General features: G+C 45.3%; 1 protein-coding gene across 3 annotated transcripts in view; it reads right to left on the minus strand.

Annotated features, from left to right (window-relative positions):
* Positions 1-13,049, minus strand: part of ZFYVE26 (zinc finger FYVE-type containing 26) — an 80,034-nt gene that overhangs the window by 27,983 nt on the left and 39,002 nt on the right. For all 3 annotated transcript variants that reach the window (XM_081513450.1, XM_081513449.1, XM_081513448.1), the window contains exons 26-32: positions 11,801-12,047; positions 11,003-11,101; positions 8,444-8,607; positions 7,282-7,418; positions 5,359-5,390; positions 4,442-4,578; positions 3,154-3,374 (exon numbers count right to left, since the gene is read on the minus strand). In XM_081513450.1, the coding sequence (XP_081369576.1) occupies positions 3,154-3,374; positions 4,442-4,578; positions 5,359-5,390; positions 7,282-7,418; positions 8,444-8,607; positions 11,003-11,101; positions 11,801-12,047 (1,037 nt within the window). The remainder of the gene's footprint in view (positions 1-3,153; positions 3,375-4,441; positions 4,579-5,358; positions 5,391-7,281; positions 7,419-8,443; positions 8,608-11,002; positions 11,102-11,800; positions 12,048-13,049) is intronic.

Genomic DNA, 13,049 nt, shown 5'->3' on the forward strand with positions numbered 1-13,049 from the left:
TTGCGGTAGATGTAGTGTTAGTCGATCAGTTGTGTCCAACTCTTTGTGACCCCATGGACTGTAGCCTGCCAGGTTTTTCTGTCCACAGAATTCTCCAGGCAAGAATACTGGAGTGGGTTGCCATTTCCTTCTCCAGGGGATCTTCCCAACCCAGGGATCAAACCCAGGTCTCCTGCACTGCAGGCAGATTCTCTACCATCTGAGCCACCAGGGAAGCCCACCAGAAAAGCTTTCAGGAACTCATTAAATGTTACCTATCAATATGTGGAGTAGGGACGCTCCGGGACACTCAGGTCTATTTGAGGCAAGGCCTTTACATTGAATGTTAGGAGCTCACAGGCTATCCATCGCTTTTTGGTTCTCTGGAAGCCTGTTTGGGAGAGCACATACAAACTATATCAGGGTGTGTGAACCTCCAGTCAGTACGGAGGTCACAGTACTACCATCCTCTGGAGGTGCTCCTGGGCAGGGGCCTCCTGGCCCTTCACTTGGATTCTAGTGCCCTGGACTTGACATCCTCTCTCTGGGTCAAGGATGGATGCTGGTTACTAGGACTGCTGCCTCTGATCTCACTCCTGGTATCTGGTGATTGCAGAAACCTTTTAAAGACAGACTCCAGAAAGCTGTCTGGGATCATTCTGTGTGGTCCCACCTGAGACAGGCCTACACTCAAGGTTCTTGACTCTTGTATCAGATCCTGTCAAAACCCCTCCACAGATCCTGACTTGTCCACTGATTTCCCTGGAAAGGGATTCAGCACATGAGTGAGTCTCAACTAGTGGGGGTGAGGCAGGGGACGGTATAGTGTGTAAAAGCAAGTTTGGTGTCAACGTATTGGATACGTGTAATAGGTGGTGTGAGTTTCTGTTTTTAAACATTATTTGTCTACAGACTCTTGAGCGTCCTTTGGACTGCAAGGAGATCAAACCAGTCAATCTGAAAGGAAATCAATATTCCTTGGAAAGACTGATACTGAAGCTGAAGCTCCAATACTTTGGCCACCTGATGTGAAGAGCCGACTCACTGGAAAAGACCCTGGTGCTGGGAAAGATTGAAGGCAAGAGAAGGGGGTGACAGAAGAGGAGATGGTTGGATGGCATCATCGACTCAATGGACAGGAGTCTGAGCAAACTCTGGGAGATAGTGAAGGACAGAGAAGTCTGGCGTGCTGCAGTCCATGTGGTTGCAAAAAGTTGGACATAGCTTAGCAACTGAATGACAACAATTTGTGTACCGGAAGAAGGTATTTAAAACAGTGGAAAAATACTCTGCAAACCAGGAGTTCTCAATACATGAGAGATGAATCTACTGTTGTCAGCAACTGGGCACAAGTGCAGCTAATATGAGGACTCCAGGGTTGGGCAGAAAGAATGCGCAATTTGAAACCACTGCTGTTATGTGTCCAAGAAGCCCATGGCACCTGGGGGTGGATGAGAATCCTACTAAAGCAAGGACCTCCTTAATTTCTGCTCACTTAGCCCAAAGTGGATATTGCCTCCAACTGTACTAGATTTTGAAGGAAGTTTAGGACTTCCTATTAAATTTGTTCTGCCTCCCCCCAATCTGAGTATCTTTTTTCTCTTAATAAGATTTTATCTCATTTACATTTCTGATATTTGAGAAATATTTAGACATCTCAAGATTTTTTGCCATTAACTCTACCTTTTGCTATATGGAATGGTTTCTGTTCTTTCCTTCTCTTCTCCCCCATTTGTGATAAACTGGTATAGTTTTGGTTCTTTACATGGTTATTTAAAAAACTGTATTTAACATATTCCTCTTTTTTTGTCAACTTGAAAGAAGATACAGAAACCTTTGTGTCTTGATCAAGGAGTAAAATTAACCCTATATATTTCCTTTCACTTTCTGTCCCACTTCTTTCTGCCTTTCTCAACCTTCAGGTCTTTGTTAATAAGAATAAAACTGACATTTTTGGAGTACACAGGCTCAGTTCTTAGCCCTTAATATGGACGCAGTACTCACACTTTATCCTTATAACAGCCATATGTAATAAATATCATTATCATCCCCATTTTCCAGAGGAGGAAACTGAGGCCCAGAGTCATCTAAAGTTACAGAGCTCTAGGAAGTGGTGAAGCTGAGCGTCACTGCACTCTCTATGATCTGGTGAGTGTGCGGGCCAGTACTCTGGGCAAGTGCCTGAAGTACTGACACGTCAAAGAAAATTATGCTCTCTGCTCTGAAATCTGGGTAGGACTGAGTGCTGAGAACACACAACATGAGTCACACGTTTGGGTGGGTAAGCTGGGAATTGGGAGTTTTCACTGTTAGGTTAATGGAGGCAGAGCAGGTTGTGCAGGGGCCTAGGGCAGAATCCTCCCTTTTCCATAGAGACTTCTATTTTATGACTCACGTTTCTCCCTGGGGTGCAGGGACAGACTAGTCCACAGTGTGCTTCAAAGATCTGTCATCCACAACTCCCTGAGGCCACAGTATGAATTAGGTCAAGACTAGGTAGAGTTTTGGTTAAGGCTAAGGATACATTTTCCTTGTCTTTTTTTTTTTTAATTTAATTTTTGGTTGCACTGAGCAGCATGCAGGATCTTAGTTCTCCAACCAGGAATCGAACCTGCACCCTCTGTGGTGGAAGTGCGGAGTCTTAACCACTGTACCGCCAGGAAAGTCCCAGGACACGTTTTCTTTAAAAGCCAGAAAGTTCCACAGAGACTAAAGGTGTTCTCGTAAATTAATTTTAATCACAAATTAGCCAGTCTTTCTTTCAAACTGGGTATAGCTAGAGAACCTTCCTTGAGGACCCCTCAGGGAAAGAGAAGAACTGTCACGGGAGGGTGAGGAGGATGGCTTGTGGTCTGGTGACGGCATTTCGCCAGCGTCAGATGGGATGCAAAACAGTTTGGCATGTCTTGTCAGAGGATGGGGAGGTGTAAACTCACACTGGGATCAGAAACAGAAGCTGGATAAACGTGCTGTTGTTTAGTCGCTAAGCTGGGTCCAACTCTTTGGTGACCCCCATGGACTATATAGCCTGCCAGGCTCCTCTCTCCATGGGATTTCCCAGGCCAGAATACTGGAGCGGGTTGCCACTTCCTTCTCCAGGGGAAGTTCGACCCAGAGATCGAACTCGTGTCTCGTGACCACCAGGTAAAAGAACAGGGACTCACTTCCACTTACCTATCACAAAGCGCTAGGTCCTGGCTCTGGCCTGCCTTGACAAACATCATCTTGGCGCTGAAGAGCAGCTGCTTCATGATGTCCGTGAGCAGCCCCGCATCCACCTCGGGGTTGGTGAGCTCCTGGGACAGCCTGCAGCAGTGTTCGATCAGCTGGTGGCCGCAGGCCACGCTGTCCTCGTGCAGATTCAGGATGGCGATGCACAGGGAGGCGCTGGGGGCCTGGCCCGAGTGGAAGAGGAGAGAGGCATGCCGTGAGTTCAGGGGCCAGATCAGGCTTCAGATGTAGCTGGGGAGGCAGGAATTCTACCCATTCCAGGAAGCTTGAAAAACTCAGGACGAAGAAGCCAAACTCCCACAGAGCAGAAGTGGAACTAAACACAGTTAGCAAAAGCAGAAGTGGAACTAGGCCCATTTCAGAAGTTCTAACTCGTACTCCGGCTGCTAGGTTTTGTAACCTGACTGGGAAGAAGGCAGCTGTGTCCACGTGTCACCTACTTCTTGGGAATGTCCAGAGGGGCCCTTCTTTTCTTGTGTACTAGGAGTTCAGGTACTCTTGAATGCTGGTTTGCAAACAGTTGCCTTGCTTGCTTAGCTAGCTGGAGAGGTCTCTGCTTCAAGCCACTGGACACAGTGCTGCTAAATTAATATTCCTAAGGTACACTCCATGGCCCCTGATGTCTACCAAGTACATATATCTCACTGCAGAGTGTAAGGCCCTACACATAAATAGCCCATTTCAACCTTACCTCTATTAACACCCCATGTTTCCTCCAAATTAAACCACTTGTAACTCCCCAACTATTTTGGACACTGTGTCTTTGCTTGAATGTTCTAGTTTGGAACTCTTTGTCCTTCCCCTATCCTCACTCCCCTCACGACACCCAAACTTCTGCTTGTCAAACTCCTACCGCACTTCCAAAGCTCATCTTAAATGCCATGAAGGCTTTCCTGATTTCCTCTTGTGTATTTCTCAAGCTGTTTCTCATTTTGTGCTTTCAGCTGGTTTCTTTGCCTTAGCTCCCACGTGATTACACTGTGAGCAAGTGAAGACCAGCCTGTGTTTGCCCAACTCTGCATTTCCTGCTATGTGACTACACATCATGTGTGTGTGTGTTTTCAGCTGATCAGTCGTGTCTGACTCTTGGCGACCTTGTGGACTGTAGCCCGCCAGTCTCCTCTGTCTGTGGGGATTCTCCAGGCAAGAATACTGGAGTGGGCTGCTATTTCCTTCTCCAGACCACACAGCATAGAGAAACTCAAATGACTATCCATTTTATCGCTATTACCTGCTCATAGTAAAATTCACTCCGCACTAGCTCATTTTCCTCCTCGTTCAGATCCAAAATCCATTCCACCTCTGCTGCTTTGGGGACTCTCACCACAGCTGAATATGGAGGGCTTTCACTCTTGGAGCTCTCTGGGGCTGAGAAGACAAATGCCATCCATGTTTCATTCATCGGCAGCAGCCCAGATAGCCCAGCCAGTGAGCGGCGTGAGCTGTCGGCAGATCCCTGCCTGCTATCTTAGGGCTCTTTCTTTCCTTTTGGTCCCTTGTATTTCCTTCAGGAGATCACCTTGGTTACCTCAAACTGTCTTCCCCAGGAACAGACCCGGGATGAGTGTTGCAATATCTGCAACACAACCCTGTTGCTTCATGTGAGAAGCCTTGAAAGGTACATGCTTCCCAAATGGAGGGCTGAGCCACTGGCCACTCTAAAAACTAACCTGCCCAAACTACCAATAGTGATTACTAAGGGGAGGGAGGGAGTGTTGGGAGGCAGGATGGTGGTCAAGGGGAACCTAGAGGGAAACAAGAGAAATAAGCTACTAAAAGTTAAGGACCCAATTCTTTAGCTACTGGCATTCTCGATGCTGGAAGCTAATGGTCCAGTGTGATAAGTTAATATGATAACAAACCTTAAGGGAAACAGCCTGATAGAAATGCCAAGAAATTTCTTTGGTCAGCCTATTGGACTGAGTTGCCATTGAGGGTGTCACTTGCAGCAGATATGCTGAAGGAATGGCTAACTTGAGCATAGAAAGGAAAAGTCACAAGGAGGGAGCTCCCTGGCGGTCCAGTGGCTAGGACTCTGTGCTTTCACCTCCACGGGCTCAGGTTCAACTCCTGGTTGGGAAACTAAGATCTTGCAAACCTGGCAGCACAGTCAAAAAAAAAGTCACAGGGCATGTGAGTCAGCCTTACCTTCTGGTTGTCCTGGATTCTCCTCTGGTACACTGCAAACAGAAAAAGAAAAGGCAAAATGTCTGTGAAAACTGAATTCCTCCTCCTCCTGGAGCTTGGTATACAGCACTGACATTTATTGTTACCCCACTGAGATTATCAGGGAATCATCCAAAACTCCTCTCTCTCTCACCTGTCACAGCCAACCACTTTCTTGTCATTTCTTGTCCATTCCATCTCCTGAATACCTCTTTAAATATCCTCATCTCTCTCCTCATCCCTGTCTCAGAGACAGCCCTCATCACTCAATGCTATTGCCTCCGCATTAGCTTCCCAACTGGTCTCCTTGTTTATGTCAATCTATTCTCTACTTTGTAGCTATAGTAAGCTTTCAAAAATGCATTATGTTATGCTTTTGCTTAAAATTCTTTAATAGCTCCTCGGGGTACAAATATTCCACATTTGCAGGTTAGCAGACAGAGCTCCTCATGGTCTGGTTGTCTCTGGAGACCATTTCCTACCACCCATGACCTCTGCTCAACCCATAAAAGTCTTATCCACACTGCCACAGGCTTTGATCAAGTTCAGTTGGTGCCACTAACCGTTAAATCCCAATGTCACAGGCCAGAGCCCAAGTCTATCACCTGTATGAGGAGCCTTCTGGTCAACCAGTTCCAGCCAAAGAGCAAGCTCTAAGCCATTGTGCCATTCCCTAGGTCCTCCCAGCTCAGCTGCCAGCCCCTGAGTCCAGAACCTTAGCTCATGACCTACCTATTTACACTTTTCAAAGGACCCACATTTTCTCCTGTCCCTGACTTTGCAGGTGTTACTTCCACTTTTGGGCACACTCTGTTTTGACTTCTTTTCATCCTCTAAGGAGGCTTAGGCCAAGTGCCACACTGCGAGGAAACCCTCCTGATCACTGAGCTAAGCTGGTGTGTCTCCATACTGCACTTACCAAAGGGCTCTGTGGGCTGTGTTTTGGCTATCTTCCCACTAAAATAGGGGCACCTCAAGGGAAAAGTGATTACTGCTGAGTGAAAGAATCCTTACTGACTGCTCATTTCAAATCTCAGCAGAAAGATAAATGGGTAATTTCCCTGTCCCCCACCAGGAGGGAGGCAGTGGTCTGCCAGGGTCACAGAAACTGTGGTATAAGCAAGGCACATCTTCCTTTCTATCAGGTCAGTAATCACCATGATAAACAATGATAAAAAAGTTCATGTTAAAAGAAACACAAACACGCGTTTGAGATCGATTTAAGTCTGCTCATAAAATACAAAGAAGTCAAAGTAATTTGGCTTTTGGATAGCGGCTTTGGCTCATATTCCCACATGCACTTAATTTTACCCTCTTTTGCTGCTAGAAGTAGTGGAAAAAACTGAGCAACACTGAGCCGGCAAAAAACACTTGACCTGTTTTGCCAGTGGCATGAGCGGTTTCTGAGATTTGTCCCCAGGTGAACTGTGTGTAGGAAAGTGTGGGGGCTCTTTGAGTCGTGGATAACAAGCCAGAATGATGAGGTCGATGAGAGCTGATGAAAGTGAGGCCCCAACATTCAGTAGGTGAGCGTGGCGTTTTGAGTCCAGCCGAGACCGACTGAAGCAAGAGTGGCTGGAAAAGAGGTGAGGGTGCTGGCAAACAAAGATCAATGGCCTCAGTTAGGGGACAGGCCAAAGAACCCAATGCCCTGATCTCAGAACATCATGTATGAGCTTGCTCTCTGCTTCTACGCACCCCTACTTCCTCTCTCAGATGTCTCTCTGACCAAGGTCAACCATTACACCACAGGCTTAATGGCATTTCAGTGTGAATGTGAACAGAAAACTTCCTGTAACTGCTCAGGTTTGAGATGCTCTCCCTCATGAGACTCATAGGTATGTCAGGACCTGGGGGAGGGTGCACTGGTCAACAGCAGCCATGGCCCCGCTGCAGGACACTCACTCTTTGTTGAAGTAGCTATAGCACTGGTCACACACACGGGTAGTGTTCTCTCGGCAGCCTTCCACTACCATTTTCTTGGTGGAACAGGAACTGCACACCAGCCGGCCACAGCGGCGACAGTGATGACGCCTGTTGAACTGAGGAGTGTCATTGGAAAGAGAAAGAGGAGTAGGGAAGAGAAAGTGAGATGGCTGGACCTGTGAGCAACCTGTCAATCCATTTATCCTTGGAATGAGTCATCTGCGACTTGCTAAGACTATCAGGTGCTTGGACCTCTGTTGAGAAAGAACACACTAATCCTTCCCTTCACAAAGCTGACATTTAAAGATAGCTCTCATCTGATGGGCAAAGATGCCCCAGTCATGGACAGTTTTGCAAGAGCTCCTGACAAGCCCTACCTGTCTGTGGAGGAAACGTGTGAAGACAGAATAAAAAGCAGTGGGGAAGAAGTGACTTTCCCAGCCAATGAGGAACACAGTTCTACAAGGTATTGATGATGATGAAAAAGTGTCCTTTTTTTCAAGTATCTTACAAATACTGCCTTATTTCATCATAAGAGGTTGATAGACATATTACACCTTTTTTATAGAATAGAAAGAAACAAATACAGAGAAATTACACCATCGTCATTTTCCCACGTGCTGAGCTATTATGCCAGTCACATACTGTGCTCAGTGTGGTAACGTGTTACTGTAGTTAGTGTTTATGAACCAAGTAATACATCATCCCCCGTTTACAAGTGAGCATCTGAGATGAAAAGATTAATAGTCACATTGCAAGTAAGAGGTAGGGCTGGGATGAGAACTGAAGTCCTCTGGCTCCAGCACATAAAACCATTACCAGGTCACCTGTCTTATTGCAAAAGACACAAGAGCTGGAAAGGAGATGTCCTGATGTTTGGTCACTCCTTCTGCAATACCTCTGCCTCTTTTCATTTATTTCATAAGAAAGGCAGAGATTTAAAATTTAAGGCTACTCAAGGGGGTGTCTACTCTCTGTCTGAAGTCAGAAAATACATCCTGGTCAGGTCAAAGATAAACCCAGTGCCTTAGACCTTCTGAACATATCCTCTTCTCCTGGGGACAGGAGGTGACTATAAACTCAGGCTCATGAAGGAGAACTTTCATTCCTCCTGGTGAAGCTGGAGACAGATAAGACTTACCATGGTGAAGCGCTCCCTGCAGCAGACCATGCAGACGCTCTCACTCTCATCTGGGACCCACTGGTGCCTGGCAGGGGGTGTAGCTGGGGGCACAAACTCCAGTGGCAGCTGACTCTGGGGGAAGTTCCTCTCCCTCAGACTTGGGGAATGTACAACGGGGAGACCTGGGAGTCAGAGCCAGAAGTCAGAGTAAAAGATGATCAACAGTCCAGCTGATAAATGATGAAGGGATGAGAGAATTAGAATTGTACCATTTTACAAAGCCTCCTGATATCACAGATCCAACTAATGATCATCGATGGCTGATTGCCAAAAGAGCATTGTGTGGGACTTCCCTGGTGGTCCAGTGGCTAAGACTCTTGGCTCCCAATGCAGGGGGCCTGGGTTCAGTTCTTGGTCAGGGAACTGGATGCCACATGCCACAACTAAGACCTGGCACAGCCAAATAAATAAATATGCCATGTTTCTGAACTTGGTGATTTAAAGAAAAAAAGAGCATTGTGCATTTCCTGATGGAAGGCATAGGACTGCCTCTCAAATATACTAGCCAAAAAACATTCAGCCTGAATCAAATCAAGCTTCTAGGTCTATCTACAGGGTACTGGAAACACAGGGGACAGAGACCCAGATTACCACAGGGTGACAGTCAACAAAATCCAGAGTGTGGGAAGCTCTACAGGACAACTGAACCAGTTTCCTTCACAAATAAAGAGGTAGAGGAAAGAAGAGGGTACAGAAACCTATTGATTAAAAGACATTTAAGAGAGTGTAGTCAAATGCCATGTGTGGACATTATTTATATCCTGATTCTACAAAGACCAATTCTAAAAAAATTCTTCATGAGATTACTGGGGAAATCTGAATATTGACTGGATAATTTATAATAATAAGGAATCATTAATTTGGTTTTGGCTATGAGAGTGATGTTATGGTTTTGTTTTATAAACGTCCTTACCTTTTAGAGATATACACTGTTTTTGAGGGGCTTTTTTTTTTTTGGGCCATGCCATGCAGCTTGTGGGATCTCAGTTCGCTGACCAGGGACTGAACCCAAGCCACAGCTATGAAAGCCCTGAACCCTAGCCATTAGACCACCAGGGAACTCCTGAGATAGACACTGTTTCATTTATGAACAAAATGGTATGATATCTAGGATCTGTTTCAGAATAATCCAGTAGAGGGACAGGGGTACAGATGAAACAAGAATGGTCATACTCAGATGATAAATATTGCAACTGAGTAATAGGTACATGACACTTCATTACACTATTCTCTCTACTTTTGTGTACTGGAAATTTTCTATATAAAGAAAAAATTAAGTAAACCAAAGCTGCTCAGGCTGCCTTATGCAGATTTGTGCAGCTGCTCATATCCTTGTATGCCTGAGCCCTTCTGTCAGGTCTGCTGATTATCCTGAAGCATGGTTCCTTCTCAAAGTGGGGCCACAAAATGCGACTTTGCTTTATGGTATCTAAGGAGAAGGATGGTATGGTACCTAGCAGAATGATGTTGGCAGGTCACAGAAAAAGAGAACTGGAAACACAGTGACTCTTAGCAGCACCCAGAAGAAGAGGGATTGTTGACCTCTCCCCAGGAGCCTGTTCTCCTGACTGTTGGCAAAACAAATACTTGCTGAGCCTCTTCTGAGTGCAGACCATTGGGCAAAAGTCAGGAGATTGGAGTGGAGGAGTGGTGAAAAGGGATGACCGAGAAATGGAGGAGACTTCAAGGACCTTGTACCCTGTGTGGGTGACAGACATATACCTGTAGGACAGGGTCAGAGTGAACATGACGACTAAGTAAGTGGATCCTCCTTATTAGTATATTCCATATTTGTGAAGTTGCCTACTTGTTAACATTTACTTTTAACTTCAAAATCAGTATTTGCATTGCTTTTGCGGACACATATAGAGTGGTGAATAATTTGAGTTGCAGGCTTGTTATTATGCAGGTTCTCATCTATGGTTGAATAAGGTCATGTTTTGCTTTCCTATTTCAGCTCTCATACAGAGCAGACCAGAGAATGGAGCCAGGAGAGGAGAGTGAGGCAGGGAGTGCAAGAAGCTCACTTCTGGGGATGGTTGGACAGGGTTTGAATCCCAAATGCTCAATATGCACTCGTGGATGGGGTGGCTTCAGGCAAGTCACTTTAACACTCTGAACCTCTTTTTCTCTTTTGTACAATAAAGAAAATAGAATCTACTGGGATGAACTGTTTTCAGTTTGAGATTATAATGTATGTGTGTATATGTATATACATATGTATATATGTATATATATATACATACAAGCATACACACACATACAAGCATATTTTCCCTAGGAGCAATGGTTCAGTATTTGCTAATTCACTGTTTGTGGAATCTTCATAGATATACTATTGCAAATAATAAGAATCGTTCATATGTTGAGTTTTGTGGGATATACAAAGCTGGAACAAATCAACAAAACCAATAAGAACATTGTGACTGGCAATGAAAAAAGCAGCAAAAGAATCAGAAAATCAGAGTAAGGCAAGATTGAACTGAAAAATGGGTAACTCTCAGAACTCGTTCTTACCAGGAGCAGCAGCAGAAGAGAACTCAGCTGATGGTGACCTAGACAAGGTCTCGAGGTCTGAAGCCTGACTGACAATCTCCTGGAGGTGAATCACAGAGTCTGCAGGGAAGGAAAATGTTGACAGATCATTATACCATAAACAAACCTCATTTGTTTTGCTAGGAATTTAGTTCAAAGCCCTGTTGGTTTCGCTGTCATCCCATGATTCTACCAGGCATGCAAAGAATGACAGAAGGGCTTCTAAGACAGACATAAGCATGCTTCTCAAATGCCTCAATAAACAAACTATGTTAGGCATGTGAGATAAATGATATAGACACTAGGATTTTACAAAATAAATCTAAAGATGTCCAGAGGGAACCGGAAGATACTTAAATGATGGTCCTGGAGGATAGGGAGTAAGAAAAAAGAAAGCTGGCTGGGAACATTAGCCCTTATTTATTTCATTTTCTTCATTCTATTAGAGACTGAATCAGCTCACATACTAGTGACATCTGATGTGACCCTGGGAATAGTCCTCAAATCAAAATGATGGCACTTAAGAGCCCACTGCACCAAGGCTAGACAGATACCATTCTCAACATGCTTTGTTTTCTGAACCTTTATGTTATTATGCACATAGTGGTTCTCTACCATCATTTCATTCAGGTTAGCCTGCCACCTCTTCCAAGACTGAGATCTCTCCTGTACAAAAGAGCTCTCTCTCCTGAAGCGTATCCTCTCATTCTCTATCAACTCAAAATCATAAAAGAGGAGAAATGAAAACTAAGGATGGAGCACGGTACTTCCTGCCGTTACCTGAGCGCTTCTCCCGCAGAGGGTATGGGAAATCCAGGGCTTTTCCCGCGTATCTGGAAAGCAGCGAGTCCACCTCGTTTGTGGTGAAGCCAATCTCCTGGCCGGCCAGCAGGTAGCGCAGAGTCTGCACGGCCACAGTGGCCCAATCCACTTTCATGTTCATGAGCAGCTGCTCCAGCATGAGCAGGGGGTTAGAGGACAGGTGGGAGTAGCTGGCCCGGTGCTGCTCAGGCAGGGTCAGCAGGACCTGGGTGTGGGGTAGAGCCCCAGTGTGAAGGAAACAGGATATGAATTTCAGAAGAAAGTCAAGATTCTCATGGGCAAGTGGGAAGGGTATCTGGGACCAATGAGCTCTTGGCCAGCTGGCTGGAAGTCTTTTAGAAAGGAAGTAAGGCTGGACTCCTAGCTAAATCCTCCAGGTGGCAGTCAAGACGAGGGGAACTTTCTCTGGAAAGGTTCAGACAGTAAATACTTCAGACTTTATAGGCCATAAGGTCTTTGTGGCAACTACTCAACTGGTAAATGAGTATACATGCTTGTGTTTCAATAAAACATGATTTATAAAAGCAGGCAGAGGACTGGATTTGGCTCACAGGTGCTGGTCTCCTAACCCCCAGCCTAGACCAACCAGGCATGACTGACCTCTGCCTGATCCTTAAAGTCACCATTCTGTCCTTCTGAGGCTTTGCTAGAATAAGCAATATAAGGTAGACTACACCTGGCACCTCCAGGGTCCTACAGGTGAATGATGACTCTAAATTCTTCCTAGGGGTTGTTATCACTGGGCTTGAAATATGTTCACTGGCTCTGATCATTGCCAGTCTTCAAAGATTCCACTCAGGCACAGTACATCCAAAAAAAGAAAAACAGGTGTCTCCTCTTTAGGATCATTTTACGTGGTTGAACTCTTAGCAAGTAGGCTGGCGGTCATGTTGGTGGCTCTACCAGCACTGGTTCTACTCATGCGGTGCGTTCTATACTCAGGGGACAGTATGACTGCCAATCAAAATCATTATCAGAGAGTTAGAAGGCCTTATCTTTTCCTAAACACTACTCCACTGAAATTTAGTTTATAATTTCTTCTACTAGGTTACATATAAGGACTTATTATCCCACTGTACAGACGATTGACCCCTTTCCTTTAGCACAGAGTAGTTTTAAGGATTTAAAGCAGCAGTTTTAAATCCTCACATCAGAATCCTTCTGGAAAACAGGCAGGCCCTGTCTCCAAAAGTTCAGTTGTAATTAC

This window comes from Giraffa tippelskirchi, chromosome 7 (genome assembly GCF_054371585.1).
Source record: "Giraffa tippelskirchi isolate mGirTip1 chromosome 7, T2T-mGirTip1v1.2.pri, whole genome shotgun sequence".
Classification (NCBI taxonomy): domain Eukaryota; kingdom Metazoa; phylum Chordata; class Mammalia; order Artiodactyla; family Giraffidae; genus Giraffa; species Giraffa tippelskirchi.